Source organism: Erythrolamprus reginae, chromosome 5 (assembly GCF_031021105.1).
Source record: "Erythrolamprus reginae isolate rEryReg1 chromosome 5, rEryReg1.hap1, whole genome shotgun sequence".
Lineage (NCBI taxonomy): Eukaryota > Metazoa > Chordata > Lepidosauria > Squamata > Dipsadidae > Erythrolamprus > Erythrolamprus reginae.
Window position 1 is genome coordinate 117,465,738 of NC_091954.1, and position 16,045 is coordinate 117,481,782.

Genomic DNA, 16,045 nt, shown 5'->3' on the forward strand with positions numbered 1-16,045 from the left:
AGGGAGGGAGGCAGGGAGGCAGGAAGGAAAGAAACAAAGAAGGAAAGAAAGACAGAGAAGAAGAAAGGAAAGGAAAAGAAGGAAGAAAGGAAAGGAAGGAAGGACGAAAGAAAGAAAGAACAAGACACAGACAGCGAAGGGGAAAAGGAAAGGGAAGGGAAGGAAGGAAAGAAAGAAGAAAGAAATAAAGAAAGAAAGAAGAAAGAAACAAACAAAGAAAGACAAAGAGACAGAGACAGAAGGAGAAAGGAAAGGAAGGAAGGACGAGAAAGAAAGAAAGAAAGAAAGAAAAAGACAGACAGAGAAGGGGAAAGGAAGGGGAAGGGAAGGAAGGAAAGAAAAAAGAAACAAGGAAAGAAGAAAGAAAGACAGAAAAAGAGACAGAGACAGAGAAGGGGAAAGGAAGGAAGGAAGGAAGCCACCCGGGGGCATTCGAGACAGGGGCTTATAGCCTGCACCGTTTCCCTTTCCAAAGAGAGCTTGAACCATGTTGGGCTTGAGGTCGGATGGGTAGGCCGGTGGGGTGCCTGGGGAGTTGTTGGACCCCGAGGCTGGTCCCCATGAGTGGGTGGGCGTCACGTCTGAACGCCAAGGGTTAAGGGTGGCATCTTCAGGGCACTGCTGCTACAAAGGAGCCATTAACCTGCTTCGCTGCTCCATCTCTGGAGTTCTCGGAAGAAAATCCTTTTTTCTTCTTGTTGTCGTTGGCTGGGGAATTCTGGGAGTTGAAGTCCATCTTAAAAGTGGTTGAGGTCTATTTTCCAGCCCTACAATTCTATGAACTTGGCCTGGGGGGGATGGACTAGAAGACCTCTTAAGGTCCCTTCCAGCCCTGCAGTTCTATGATATTGGGCAGGTATGAGGCCTCTGAGGTTCCTTCCAGCTCTATGATTCTATGATCTTGGACCGGTGTGTGTGGACTAGAAGACCTCTAAGGTCTCTTCAAGCTCTACAATTCTATGATCTCGAATATAGGCTGGACTAGAAGACCTCTTAAGGTCCCTTCCAACCCTACAATTCCATGATTGGGCAGAGATAAGACCTCCGAGGTCCCTTCCAGCCCTGCAGTTCTATGATATTGGGCAGGTATGAAACCTCTGAGGTCCCTTCCATCCCTAGGATTCTATGATCATGGGCAAGGGGCTGGACTAGAAGACCTCCCGAGGTCCCTTCCAGCCCTGCGATTCTATGATCTCGGACATAGGCTGGACTAGAAGACCTCCCAGGTCCCTTCTAGCTTTATGAGTGTCTTTATATTCTCCGAAAAAAGGCCTTTGAGGTGGTAGAAGTGGTCAAGGAAGGTGTTTTCCCACAGAAAGCAGCTGTTTTCAGTCCCGGAATTTTGCAAGCTGGATTTGTCCCTGGATTTAATTCCCCTCCCCCTCCCTCCCCCCTCCCCTCCCCCCTTTTCTGGAATCTGGAAGGGCCACCCCATCCACCCGGCGGCTGGGAGGGAGGTTGGATGGAGGCGAGGCCTTCCCTGCGCAACACCACCACAACACGTGTCCTCCGCTGGGGAAGAGAGAGGCCGCTCCAGAGCGTCTTCAAAGCTTCGGCGTAAACAGTTTAATTAAAAAGGATTTCGATCCCAGCGCCAGAGGCCTTGGGTGCTTTGGCCCCCGGGGTTGGAAGCGGAGCCAAGGGTTCGGTGTTGCGACAATCACCACCAGCAGCAACAGCGTTTGCCAAAACACCGGCCTTGCGCTTTGGTCGCAGCCCTTCCGTTCCCAGTGTTGGGGGAGGCTCGGCAGTGGAAGATGGTCTTGGGAATCCGTGCCGGCAGCCCTGCATAGCCGTTGGGCCGAGAGGGTGGGGGCAGTTTATTTATTATTTATTTATTTATTAGATTTGTATGCCGCCCCTCTCCGTAGACTCGGGGCGGCTCACAACAATAATAAAACAGCATATAACAAATCTAATATTTAAAATAACTAAAAACCCTTACTAAAAGCCAAACATACACACAAACATACCGTGCATAAATTGTATAAGCCTGGAGGGAAGGGAATATCTCACTTCCCCCATGCCTGACGACACAGGTGGGTTTTAAGAAGCTTACAAAAGGCGAGGAGGGTGGGGGCAATTCTGATCTCTGGGGGGAGCTGGTTCCAGAGGGTCAGGGCCGCCACAGAGAAGGCTCTTCCCCTGGGTCCCGCCAGCCGACATTGTTTAGTCGACGGGACCCGGAGAAGGCCAACTCTGTGGGACCTAACTGGTCACTGGGATTCGTGCGGCAGAAGGCGGTCTCGGAGATATTATGGTCCTATGCCATGAAGGGCTTTATAGGTCATAACCAACACTTTGAATTGTGACCGGAAACTGATTGGCAACCAATGCAGACTGCGGAGTGTTGGTGTGACATGGGCATATTTAGGAAAGCCCATGATTGCTCTCGTGGCTGCGTTCTGCACGATCTGAAGTTTCCGAACACTTTTCAAAGGTAGCCCCATGTAGAGAGCATTACAGTAGTCGAACCTCGAGGTGATGAGGGCATGAGTGACTGAGCAATGACTCCCGGTCCAAATAGGGTTGCAACTGGTGTACTAGGCAAACCTGGGCGAATGCCCCCCTCGCCACAGCTGAAAGATGTTTCTCTAATGTGAGCTATGGATCGCGGAGGACGCCCAAATTGCGGACCCTCTCTGAGGGGGTCAATTATTCCCTCCCCCCCCCGGGTCATGGACGGACAGATGGAATTGTCCTTGGGAGGCAAAACCCACAGCCACTCTGTCTTATCAGGGTTGAGTTTGAGTCTGTTGACACCCATCCAGACCCCAACAGCCTCCAGGCACTGGCACATCACATCCACTGCTTCGTTGACTGGAGATGGGGTGGAGATGTACAACTGGGTATCATCCATGTACTGATGATACCTCACCCCATGCCCTTGGATGATCTCACCCAGCGGTTTCATGTAGATATTAAATAGCAGGGGAGAGAGGACTGACCCCTGAGGCACCCCACAAGGGAGAGACCTAGAGGTCGACCTCTGACCCTCCACTAACACCGACTGCGACCGACCAGAGAGGTAGGAGGAGAACCACTGAAGGACAGTGCCTCCCACTCCCAACCCCTCCAGCCGGTGCAGAAGGATACCATGGTCGATGGTATCGAAAGCCGCTGAGCGGTCAAGAAGCACCAGGACAGAGGATAAACCCCTGTCCCGGGCCTGCCAGAGATCATCCATCAATGCGACCAAAGCAGTTTACGTGCTGTAGCTGGGCCTGAAACTTGATTGTTGAGGGCCTAGATAATTGGCTTCTTCCAAGGACCGCTGGAGCTGGAGCGCCACCACCTTCTCAACAACCTTCCCATAAAGGGAAGGTTGGAGACTGGACGATAGTTATTAAGTACGGCTGGGTCCAGGGAAGGCTTCTTGAGGAGGGGGCGCATAAGCGCCTCTGTATAGGTTGATGGAAAAGACCCCCTCCCCAAGGAAGCGTTGACAATCTCCTGGACCCAGCTCCGTGTCACCTCCCTGCCGGCCGAGACCAACCAGGAGGGACACGGATCCAGTAAACAGGTGGTGGAACTCACAGCTCCAATGATGTTGTCCACTTCATCAGGTGTCACCAGATCAAACTCTTCCCAGACAGATGGACAAGTACAGGCCCCAGTCACCTTGACTGACTCGTTGTCAGTTGACTCTGTTATCCAATTGGAGTCGAGGTCTGCCCGGATCTGAGCGACTTTATCAGCGAAAAATATGTTAAAATCCTCGGCACTACTCTGCAAGGGCTCCCCAACTCCCCTCTGATTAAGAAGGGAACGGGTCACCCTAAACAGAGCGGCCAGGCGGGATTCCGCTGATGCAATCAAGGCGGCATGGTACGCGCATCTTGCCGCCTTGAGCGCCACTTTGTAAGTCTTAACATGTGCTCTTACAAGTGTTCGATCGGATTCGGACTTACTCTTCCTCCATCGCTTCTCTAGACGTCTCTTCTGGCGTTTCAACTCCCGGAGCTCCTCGTTGAACCATGGAGCTCTACGGGGTCTAGTGCCACAGAGAGGTCGCAACGGTGACCTCTTTGACCAGTTTGATCAGCAGAGGGTGGGTGCCCATTGGATAGTTTGGTCTAGTGCAGAGATAGGCAAAGTGGGCTCTTCTCGGACTTGTGGACTTCAATTCCCAGAATTCCTGAGCCAATCATGCTGACACAGGAATTCTGGGAGTTGAAGTCCACATGTCCTAGTAGAGCCAACTTTGCCTACCCCTGATCTAGTGGTTAAGGCATTGACTTAGAAAGTAGAGAGGGGTGTTCTAGTTCTTTTTCAGCTATTAAAGCCAATTGGGTGACTTTGGTCCAATCACCAGGAGACGGTGAGTTCTAGTCCCGCCTTAGGAATGAAAGCCAATTGAGTGACTTTCGTCCAATTGCCAAGAGACGGTGAGTTCTAGTCCCGCCTTAGGATCAAAAGTCAGTTAGGTAACTTTGGTCCAATCGCCAGGAGCCAGGGAGTTCTAGTCCCGCCTTAGGATCAAAAGTCAGTTGAGTAACTTTGGTCCAATCGCCAGGAGCCAGGGAGTTCTAGTCCTGCCTTAGGAACGAAAGCGAATTGAGTGACTTTGGTCCAATCGCCAAGAGACGGTGAGTTCTAGTCCCGCCTTAGGATCAAAAGCCAATTGGGTAACTTTGGTCCAATCACCAGGAGCCAGGGAGTTCTAGTCCTATCTTACTATTGAAAGCTGTGACTGTCTCTCTCTCTCATAGTCCAATCCACATCACAGGATCGTGAGATCCTCGGACACTGTGACCGTCACCAATACCAGTCAGTTCCCAAGCCTCCCAGTGCAAATCACGTGACCAGGGGGGCTGCTCGAAACTGTCTCGAGTGCGAAAATGGCCCTGAGTTACGTTTTTCTGGCGCCGTCATAACTGCAAACGGCTGCAACTCAGGGGCTGCCTGGCAGAATTCACCAGATTTGAAGACACGGCGGAAATGGATGAGTGCAGGCAAAACCCTTGCTTTTGTGTATGTGTGTGTGTTTGTGAGTGAGTGCATGCAAACCCCACGATAATTGTGCTGAGTTCAAGGGACGCCCAGTAGCAAGGCGAGGCGGGGACTTCCCTCCTGCCAGGCACCGGGGTTTTCCTTCTGGGAAAAGGTGGGGAGGATTTGCATGCCGCAAACGACAGTCGCACACTGTTACTTATACCGCAACCCAGCCGTCTCCCGTCGGACGCCCCGCAGAGATTTTTGAAGTCTCCGTTTTCCGGGATTCCAAATTTAGGGAAAGCTGTTGGAGCGCTGGGGGGGGGGGGAAATCTCTGATTAGGATGGGGGGGACACACACAACTCTTTTCCCCCTTTCCTGGCACCTTCGTGGCTGCACAATCCAGATTGTCGCTAAAGGAGGAAGATTTCAGAACTAGGGAATTCCGTCAAGCAGAGGTTGCTGCCTTGCCAATAATTCCCTTCCTGGTTTGAAGCCTTCGGAGAACCGGATGTGCTGGGGGCGGGGGGCGGGGGGAGTGTTGACTTGCAAAAAAATGAGGAGTTTGTGATGGGTTGTGAAAAACAGCCACCACCCGGGTTTTAGAGCAGTGTAGTACAAACTTGGCACGCTTCCAAGAAACCTAGAAGACTGACGGCAGAAAAGGACCTTGTGGTCCATCTAGTCTGCCCTTCTACTATTTCCTGCACTTTAGCTTAGGGTGTTTATGCCAGGTGTGCTTAAATTCAGTTCCTGTGGATTTACCAACCACGTCTGCTGGAAGTTTGTTCCAAGCATCTACCCCTCTTTCAGTCAAATAATATTTTCTCACGTTGCTTCTGATCTTTCCCCCAACTCACCTCAGATTGGGCCCCCTTGTTCTCATGTTCACTTTCCTATTAAAAACACATAGAAACATGGAAACCTAGAAGATTGACAGCAGAAAAAGACCTCCCGGTCCATCTCGTCTGCCCTTCTACAATTTCCTGTATTTTATTTTAGGATGGATCTATGTTTATCCCAGGCAGGTTTCAATTCAGTGACTGTGGATTTATCTACCATGTCTGCTGGAAGTTTGTTCCAAGCATCTACTACCCTTTCTGTCAAATAATATTTTCTCCCGTTGCTTCTGATCTTTTCACCAACTAACCTCAGATTGTGCCCCCTTGTTCTTGTGTTCACTTTCCTATTAAAAACACTTAAACCCTCCTGGACCTTATTGAACCCTTTAATGTATTTAAATGTCTCGATCATATGTCCCCCCCCCCCTTTCCTTCTGTCCTCCAGATTGAGTTCATGAAGCCTTTCCTGATTTTTTTAAAGAAGTTTTTTTTTAAGAAAACAATTGCAGTGATTTAGTTCACGGCCCCCATCGAGAAAAGTCGTAAAACAGGGCAGACTTTATTGAACAACTTCCACCCTTAGCAGTGTGGTTGAATTTTGGTCATAAACCGAGGACCACCGTAACCCGTCCCGCGTGGTTGGGCAGCGAACCCAGTAGCACCGTTGAAAGAGGAAGGCCGCACACTTTCTCCTCGGAGTGTTTGCAGTGGCTCTTTGTGACTAAGGGCTTTGTCTGAGAGAGTCTTGTCTGGCCAAGTGTTAAACATTTCTAATGAAATCCTTTTAATATATCAATTGTGCACTTCCTGTCGGCAATTGGCAAAGCACACACCACTTGAGAAAATTGGCACAAAAGCCAGTTGTGTTTCCGGTCGTTTCGGGTGAAAGCTGTAGGCAGCCTGGGCTGGTCTTGAGTTTGTGTTTCCTTAGAAATACATTGAATAATCGAAGCAAACTTTAAAAAGAATGGACGGTTTAATAAGAGCCTCCGGGGTCGGAGAGGTGGATGGATGCAGAGGTCGAGCTGCTCAATAGCCATAGCGTTTAGGTTTATATCCCGCTTCACAGGGCTTTCCCAGCTCTCTCTAAGCGGTTGACAGAGAGTCAGCACATCACCCCCAGCAATCTGGGCCCTCATTTTATGCACCTTGGAAGGTTGGAAGGCTGAGTCAACCTTGACCTGTGGTGAGATTTGAACTGCTGAACTACAGCAGAGCAGTTAGCTGAGGTAGCCTGAGATGCGCCACTCTGACTTCCTTCCTTCCTTCCTTCCTTCCTTCCTTCCTTCCTTCCTTCCTTCCTTCCTTCCTTCCTACCTACCTACCTACCTACCTACCTACCTTTCTTTCTTTCTTTCATCTTTTTTTCTTTCTTTTGTCCTTTCTTTCTTTCTGTCTGTCTCTCTGTCTTTCTTTCTTTCTTTCCTCTTTCTTTCTTTCCTCTTTTTTTCTTTCTTTTGTCCTTCCTTTCTTTCTTTCTGTCTGTCTCTGTCTGTCTTTCTTCTTTCTTTCTTTCTTTCTTTCTTCCTTTCTTCCTTTCATCGTTTTTTCTTTCTTTTGTCCTTCCTTCCTTTCTTTCTGTCTGTCTTTCATCTTTCTTTCTGTCTGTCTGTCTTTCTTTCTTTCTTTCTTTCTTTTGTCTTTTTTTCTTTCTTTTGTCCTTCCTTCCTTTCTGTCTGTCTCTCTGTCTTTCTTTCTTTCGTCCTTCCTTCCTTCCTTCCTTCCTACCTACCTACCTACCTTTCTTTCTTTCATCGTTTTTTCTTTCTTTTGTCCTTCCTTTCTTTCTTTCTGTCTGTCTCTGTCTGTCTTTCTTCTTTCTTTCTTTCTTCCTTCCTTCCTTTCGTCGTTTTTTCTTTCTTTTGTCCTTCCTTCCTTTCTTTCTGTCTGTCTCTGTCTGTCTTTCTTCTTTCTTTCTTTCTTCCTTCCTTTCGTCGTTTTTTCTTTCTTTTGTCCTTCCTTCCTTTCTTTCTGTCTCTGTCTGTCTGTCTTTCATCTTTCTTTCTTTCTTTCTGTCTGTCTTTCTTTCTTTTGTCTTTTTTTCTTTCTTTTGTCCTTCCTTCCTTTCTGTCTGTCTCTCTGTCTGTCTCTCTGTCTGTCTTTCTTTCTTTCTTTCTTTCGTCCTTCCTTCCTTCCTTCCTTCCTTCCTTCCTTCCTTCCTTCCTTCCTTCCTTCCTTTCTTGCAAAAGCAATAGCTTCCTAGTGCTTTTCTAGCTCTCCCTAAGTGGTTGACAATCTGGATCCTCATTTGACCCACCAGTTTTTGTGAAATTTTGAAATTAATAGCATAATTTTTATATAAATTGAACATAGCGGGGGGCGGCCTTTTATGAGCAAAATAAAAATACAGTATAAGCAATAATTTTTTTATTTCAGTTTTTATTTCATTGTGTGCAGAAATGTTCAAACTAGTTTCCAAGTGAAAAAGGTTTTCAAATTGACCAAATATAAGCACCTAAAATAAAGAGTTTTCGGTCCAGGTCAGGGAGACCCGGGAACAGAACATTGGTGACCTTTTTTTTTCCAGGAAAAAATAAGCCCCCCACCCCCCAAAAAAATCCTCATAGAGAGAACCCCTGACATGATGCAAAGCCATGAAATTTCAAGTTTCAGATATGCAGGGAAAATTTTTTACAGGGTCTCAAAGTTCGAAAACGGGCTTCACAGACCCGAACGGGCTTCAATTCAGTTCCTATGGATTTACCTAACCACGTCTGCTGGAAGTTTGTTCCAAGCATCTACTACTCTTTCAGACCCGAACAGAACAGCACAGCACGGTTTTAACAACCGCATGACTGATTTAACAACCATGGCAAGCGGTCGTGTAAAACGGGAGCGAAATTCACTTAAGGACTGTCTCGCTTAGTGGAATCACCTGCGGTTGTAAGTTAAGGACTACCTAGAGAAGCGCCGAAAAGTTTTAAAACAAGGGCACCCAAGTTTAAAACAAGAAAGAGAAAAATCCATTTTCCAGCCGCCAATGGACAGCTGTGTTTTTCCAGTCCAGGAGGGGGGGTGTCTCTTCCCCCCTCCCCCCTCCCAAGGCCCGGCCATCAAGATAAGGGGGACATTCTTGGGTGAAATCACCTTTTGACCAGCTGCTCCTGCTGACCTCTCTGCCTCTCCGGCCAAGCGCTTCGGCCAAAGGGCAGCTGATGACCGGCTCCAGGGCAAGACTAGCTTCCTGTCTGGTGTTGGACCGCCAGCCAGTTTGTCTTCTGCTCCCAAGGGCCATCTGCCTTGATGCCCACCTGGCTGGTCAGGTGAGGGTCGTTGGTCCATCCGGGAGGGTCAGTTGGGGAGTGGGCTTGCATGCCGCCTTCCGTGCTCTTGAAGGAAGGAGAGCCCCCAGTAGGGGAGAAGGTGCCTGGCCTGGCTCGGCCCTGGCATTATTTGGGGTGGGGGCTCAGGGGTAGGGTAATAAGCCTTAGTAGACCCCGAGGGTCTGGTTAGCTAGTTGGGAGCGGGGGTCTGCAGGGGTTTGGCCCATCCCCAGTGAGAAGGGAGGACCCCCTCCTATTGCATCCCTCGGAGCCTCTCCATTTTGGGTCTGGGGGCTTTTTCTTACACTTTCAATTGGTCATAAGTCCACGTCCGCCAGCCCCACTATTTCTCCATCCCCCTTTCTCTTCTTCCTGCTCCCCTTCCTTCCTTCCTTCCTTCCTTCCTTCCTATCTTCCTTCCTATCTTCCTTCCTTCCTTCCTTCCTTCCTTTCTTAACATTTTAAAAATTAATTTTCCACTTTTTAAAAGAAGACACAAAAGTAAATAGAGAAGAAAATCAAAGAAAATTAAATTAATTATATCCAATTGTAGAATTTGTCCCATGTTTTACAGTACCCTTCACTCCTCCTTCCCTCTTAACCTCTTTGTTAACCTACCCATCTTTGCGCAGTCTGTGATTTTTAAAATCATCGTTCCCTCTCTAGGGATTTCTTCGTTTTTCCACTGTTGTGTAGGGGCCATTCTCACAGCTGTCAGAATAGGGATAATTAAATATTGGGGATCTTTTTTATAGTTCTTGGAGAAAATACCTAATAAGAATACAGTAACTCTGTTTTTTTTTTTCAATTTTATTTTTAATTATCTCTTTTAACCCTTTTGCCATCATATTCCAGTACTTTTAAGTTTCAATTGATTTAGAACTTCTCCACTTTCATCACTACCATTATTCCTCCTCTTCCTCTTCCTCCTCCTCCTCTTCCTCCTCCTCCTTTTCCTCCTCTTCCTCCTCCTCCTCTTCCTCCTCCTCCTCCTCCTCCCTCCTACAAGCAAAATCAAATGGGAAAACTGGATTCACTTAGAAACCTCTCTACCAATTCACTTAAAATAGTTGCAAGAAAGATCATTAAAAACTCGCTTAACTGTCTCGCTTAGCAATGCAAATCTTGCGACTGAATTGTGATCACAAGTCAAGGGCTCATAGATACATGGGAAACGTAAGAATGGTGCATAAATGGCAGAGATTTAAATCTCAATTTTAAAATAAAGTTTTAATATTTTATGGGAGAGGGAGGGAGGGGGAGAGAGAGAGAGAGAGAGATGTTAGACAGAACACAGTAGAGAAGAGTTGGAAGGACATAGTAGGTCGTCTACTCCAACCCCCTACTCAAGCAGGAGGCTTTATACCATTTCAGACAAAGGGTGTCCAATCTCTTCCTAAAGAACTCCAGTGATGAAGCAGCTACCACTTCTGGTGGCAAGCAGTTCCACTGGTTAATGGTTCTCACTGACTAGCCATACCCAATTCCTGCAACCGTTCTTCATATGTTTTAGTTTCCAGACCTTTAATCATCTTATTTGCTCTTCTTTTGCACACTTTCCAAAATCTCAAAATCTTTTTTTGTAATATGGTGATCAAAACTGAATGCAGAATTTAAGGTGTGGCCTTAGTAGGATTTGGCTGGCTGGATGATGGATGGATAGTTACATAGATGCATAGATGGATACATAGATGATAGATAGCAGATAGATAGATAGATAGATAGATAGATAGATAGATAGATAGATAGATATGGATAGATACAGAGAGAAATAGAGATAGATGATAGATAGGGATGGATGGATAGACACACAGAGAGAAATGAATAGATAGATAGATAGATAGATAGATAGATAGATAGATAGATAGATAGAGATGGATAGATACAGAGAGAAATAGAGATAGATAGATGATAGATAGGGATGGATGGATAGACACACAGAGAGAAATGAATAGATAGATAGATAATGCAATAGATAGATAGATCATAGATGCATAGATAGATAGATAGATAGATAGATAGATAGATAGATAGATAGATAGATAGATAGACAGACTGATAGGTAGGTAGGTAGATAGATAGATAGATAGATAGATAAATAGATAGAGATGAATGGATAGATACAGAGAGAGAAATAGATAGATAGATAGATGATAGGTAGATAGAGATGGATGGATAAACAGAGAGAAATGAATAGATAGATACTTTAGATAGATAGACAGACAGACAGACAGACAGACAGACAAATAGATAGAGATGAATGGATAGCTACAGAGAGAGAAATAGATAGATAGATGATAGAGATGGATGGATAAACAGAGAGAGAAATGAATAGATAGATAGATAGATAGATAGATAGATAGAAAGATAGGGATGGATAGATACAGAGAGAAATAGAGATAGATAGATGATAGATATGGATGGATGGATAGACAGAGAGATAGATAGATAGATAGATAGATAGATAGATAGATAGATAGATAGATAGATAGATGGGTTCCTATCCTCTCAACTCTCTTGTCTGGCTTCTCTCTGGTGCCAGGGAAGGAGCCCTGGGTTTTCCCCCTTTTTGTCCGGGGCATCAGGGAAGCTGATGTGACTAAGCGACCCACCCGGGAGGCAGCTGAGTTGGACAAAATCAAAGCAAAGAGACTTAGAAATTCCTCCCTCCTTGCTCACTGCCTACACCACGTTGCCAACTCTTTACTAAGGCCTGCAGGCACAGTGGTACTCCTTTCCGAGACAGGCACTCCTCGGCCTTATAACGTTTTGTTTAGTTATGGGGAAAAAAGACATCGTCGTTTTTCACTCTTAACGTCCGTTTGTAGCATCATCGTGCGACGGAACCCCACATTTCTGTTGTTAAAACGAGACATTTGTTAAGTGACTTTTGCTCCGTCTTGACTTATTCCCACCGTCGTTAAGTGAATCCCTTGCTGTTGTAAAGTGAGGCACACGGTCATTAAACGAATCTGGCTTCCTTTGGGGGTCTTTGATTGGAGGGAAGAGGGAAGCACCATTAAAATTTGGAGGCTTGGCCCCTGATTCACATTTATAACGGTCGCAACGTCCCCGGATTCCTCTTTCTCCCGACCAGGCAAAGTCCACGGGGAAAGACAGATTCGCTTAAAGACCGTTTTCCTGACTACATGACGGCAGGGATTCATTTAACAACCGTGGGAAGAAAGTATAGAGTCCCTAGGGTGTTGGGCAGCATAGAAATTGAGTGAGTGAGTGAATGAATAAAGGAATAAATAAAGGAACAAATAAACAAATAAATATTCATTCATTCATTTCATTCCTCAGAGAGGGGCGGCATACAAATCTAATAAATATTATTATTATTATTATTATTATTATTATTATTATTATTATTATTATTATTATTATTATGATTATTGAGTTCTAGGAGTTGAAGGCCACCTCTCTTAAAGTTCCCCAACATTGAGATACATAAATAAATAAATGGGAGCAAATATTTCTTTATTTGTTTGTTTGTTTGTTGATTGATTTGATTTGATTTGATTTTTATACTGCCCTTCTCGAGATGACAACATTAAATATAACAATACACAAGAAATCTAAATAACTATAAAAATTATAAAATTTTACTAAAAAACCCACATTTTAAAAGACATATCTACTATCGGCCGAGAAACAGTCTCGTCGCTCACGGCCCCCCATGCTTGCTGGCAGAGGTGGGTTTTCAAAGCTTTACGAAAGGCCAAGGAGGGAGGGGGCAGTACGTATTTCCTGAGGCCACCACAGAGAAGGCTCTTCCCCATAGCCCCCTCCAGACGACATTGTCTGGCCGATGGGACCTGGAAAAGTGGCTGCTGGGATACAAGAGTTTTGCTAGAACAACAGAAACTTGAGCCTCCATTGAGTTGCAAATTGAGGACTTGTCAGTCAATAAATGGAGAAATGATCAGGCCCAAAGCTACGAATGGGAGGCATAAATTGAAGTGCCTGTTCGCAAAATTAATTGAAATTAATTGACATAAAATAGAGTCAATCTTTGCACAGCACTGGAATGTAATAAAAAAAAATAGGTGGCTGTTTGCATACCAAAAATGCAATCAGTCAGTCAATCTGTCAGTCAGTCAATCAATCAATCAGCCAATCAATCAATCAGCCAATCAATCAATCAATCAATCAGTGCCTTTCCAAAATAAAGAAACATTTGTGTCTAAAATTGGAAATCAAGTAAATAAACAAGAAAACACATCCAGACCCTCAATGCCTGGGCCTAAAGCAACCCTCAAAGCCTGTTTCAAGGTGGCCGACAGTGACAGGGACCAAACACTCCCCCTCCCCTCCCAAGAATGCTTGAAAGGGTCAAATCCCCTTTATATCCTCTTTCCAGCAGCCGATGGTTAGCAGAGGTCTCCAGAGGTTGTGGGGGCTTCATCACTGGAGGTTTGCAAGAAGAGACTGGGTAACCTATTTGTCTGAATTAGTATAGGATCACCTAGAGCAGGGGGCTAGACTAGAAGACCTCCATGGTCCCTTTTCAGCTCCCTCCCTAACTCTTTCTTTACTTTCTTTCCTTCCTTTCTTAATCCCACCCTCTCACTCCTTCTTTCTTTATCTTTTTTCCTTTCTATCTTTCTTCCCTTCCTCTCCTTTTCTTTCTTCCCCTCCTTTGTTAATCCTCCCTCTCCTTCCTTCCTCCCTCCCTCCTTCCCTTCCTTCCTTCCTTATTACTTTTCTATCTTTCATTCCTTCCTCCTTTTTTCTTTTTTCCTTCCTTTCTTAATCCCTGCCTCTCCTTCCTTCCTTCCTTCCTTCCTTCCTTCCTTCCTTCCTTCCTTCCTTCCTTCCTTCCTTCCTTCCTTCGGTATCTTTTTTTCTTCCTATCTTATCTTTCTCTCCTTCCTCCCTCTTTACTTTCTCCCCTTCCTTTCTTACCCCTCCCTCTCCTTCTTTCCTTCATTTCTCCCTCCCCCTCCCTCCCTCCCTCCCTTCCCATCTCCACCCTGAAAAAAAGCTTTTTTAAAACAAAGAGACAGCCCCCTTGTCTGAAACGACGTAGGGCCTCCTGCTTCAGTGGCGGGTTGGACTAGAAGACCTCTTGAGGTCCCTTCCAGCTCTTGCCATTCTGTCAGTTGTGGGTCCTCTCATTGCTGGTGCTTCGTACGAAGGAGAACCGGACCGCCACTTTGCACCGGAATGTTGGGAGGGGGGGAATTTCCTAATTGAGCAGTGGGGTTGGTCTAGAAGACCTCCGAGGTCCCTTCCCTGCTAGGTTTGCTCTTGCAGGCTGCAAAGAAGCTGCAAAAGGCCTTGAAAGGAAGGGAGGGCAGCCCCCAAAAACCCCACCACCCCCTTATCTGTCTCTCCCCCCCGCTGCCCCATCCCTGCCCTCTGCCCCTGGTCTCCAGCCGGTGGGCGCCCAGCACCCGGCCTGTCGCTCTTGGCGTGTGCCTCCCTCCTGCCTCCTCTCCGAGATGGACGATAAGGATTCCTTAACCACTTAATGAGCTGGGAGCCAGGTTAGGCCTCCTCCCACCGCAGGAGGCCAGGTGCGCCGCTGGAGTTTTTTTGACAGGTAGAGCCAAGCGGGCCCGCCCTAGCCCCCCCCCCTTCGCCTCCTTTGCCCAAAGACAGGTATATAAGGGAATCTGGAGGGAAGGCGAGAGGCACACTCGGTCTCCCCAAGCGGCATTGAAGTGGCATCACCCATCGGGGGGGCGTCCGGTTGGGTTGGGTTTGCTCTCGTTCCTTCCTTCCTTGGGGGGTCTTTCGGGGCTGGGGGGGGCTTGGCGGGACGGAGATCCACCCTGGAGCCCCAAGCAAGGACGGAGGCCCTGCTAAACCTGACGGCTAACATGTTGTACCTGGAGAATAACGCACAGACCCAATACAATGAGGTAAGGGGCACCCTCTATCACCCCCCTGCACCAGGCTTTCTCTTCCAAAGGGGAACCCCCCCCCCCCCCCCCATTTATCTCTTCTCGGCCTCCTAATGAACTGGGACCAAAACAGGCTTTGGAAAATCTTTTATCCTTCGCTTTTTCACGCTCTCTAAGTCGTCCCCCAAACTTGGGATTTCTGCAAAAGTTTCTAAATTTCCTCCCCTTTTTTTGCACTTTTTTGCATTACCTCTAAAGGAGACCCCCACTCTGGATTCCTTCCACCCTCACCCCCCAAAAAGGCTCTGCTCTAAATTTCCTTTTTTGATGCTAACACATAAGAAGACCCCCAGACCGCATCCCCTCCAAAGCTTCATTCTTTAAATTTCCTCCCCTTTTTGCAACTTTTTCGCTCACTTGAAAAGGAGACAACCCCCCCCCCCCCAAACTTCACCTCTTGCAAAGGTTGGTCTCTAAATTTCTTTTTTTTTTAATTGCACTTTTTTGCTAACTTTTAAAGAAGACCCTGGACTTGATTCCCGCTGACCTTCCCATGGATGGAAGGGCCAAAATTTCCTTCCTGCCCCCCCCCTGTTTTTCTGCACTTTCCAAAGATGACCCCCCCCCCCAACCTAACTCCCTCCAAAGGTGCTTCTGTGAATTCCGGACTCTGCATTGATATGGACCAAATCCCCTCTACAATTTCCTCCTTTTTGCACTTTTGCACTCTCTCTTAATAGAAGACCCCAACGTTGACTCCTCCAAAAACTGCCTGGTGTGGACCGACTTGTTCAGGCTTTTGTCCTTTGGCTGTTGTTGTGTTTGACACCCCGCAATGTGATTTGTCATCCGTCTCGATTTCTAATAACAGTCTGGCTGGGGGGAAGGCAGGGTTTTTTTTTTTAAACTAACACCCTTAACGCAAACACTTTACAGAAAAGAGCCACTTTTGTCTGTGTTTGACCATTGTAATTTTTTCCGGGAAGACGTAGCGCATAGCTGTGGTGGAGAGGCGCATCGCACGGGGCGTTGGGCCACTATGCGTGGGAGGAGGAACGACACGCCAAAAACCCTTGACATCGAGTGGATGATGGTCCTGGGTTCTGCACAAATCCGCTCGGTTTTCTGCATCTGAACGGAGAAATTTCA

General features: G+C 46.8%; 1 protein-coding gene across 4 annotated transcripts in view; it reads left to right on the forward strand.

Annotated features, from left to right (window-relative positions):
- The window catches only part of TP63 (tumor protein p63), a 159,516-nt gene that overhangs the window by 11,667 nt on the left and 131,804 nt on the right, over nucleotides 1-16,045 (forward strand). Inside the window, exon 1 of one of the 4 annotated variants that reach the window (XM_070753842.1) lies at nucleotides 14,687-14,914. The exons of 2 other annotated variants lie outside the window; for them this stretch is intronic. In XM_070753842.1, the coding sequence (XP_070609943.1) occupies nucleotides 14,873-14,914 (42 nt within the window). In that variant the 5' untranslated portion in view covers nucleotides 14,687-14,872. Of the gene's footprint in view, nucleotides 1-14,686; nucleotides 14,915-16,045 lie in introns of those variants that run through there. One more of the 4 variants, XM_070753843.1, reaches the window with a different exon arrangement.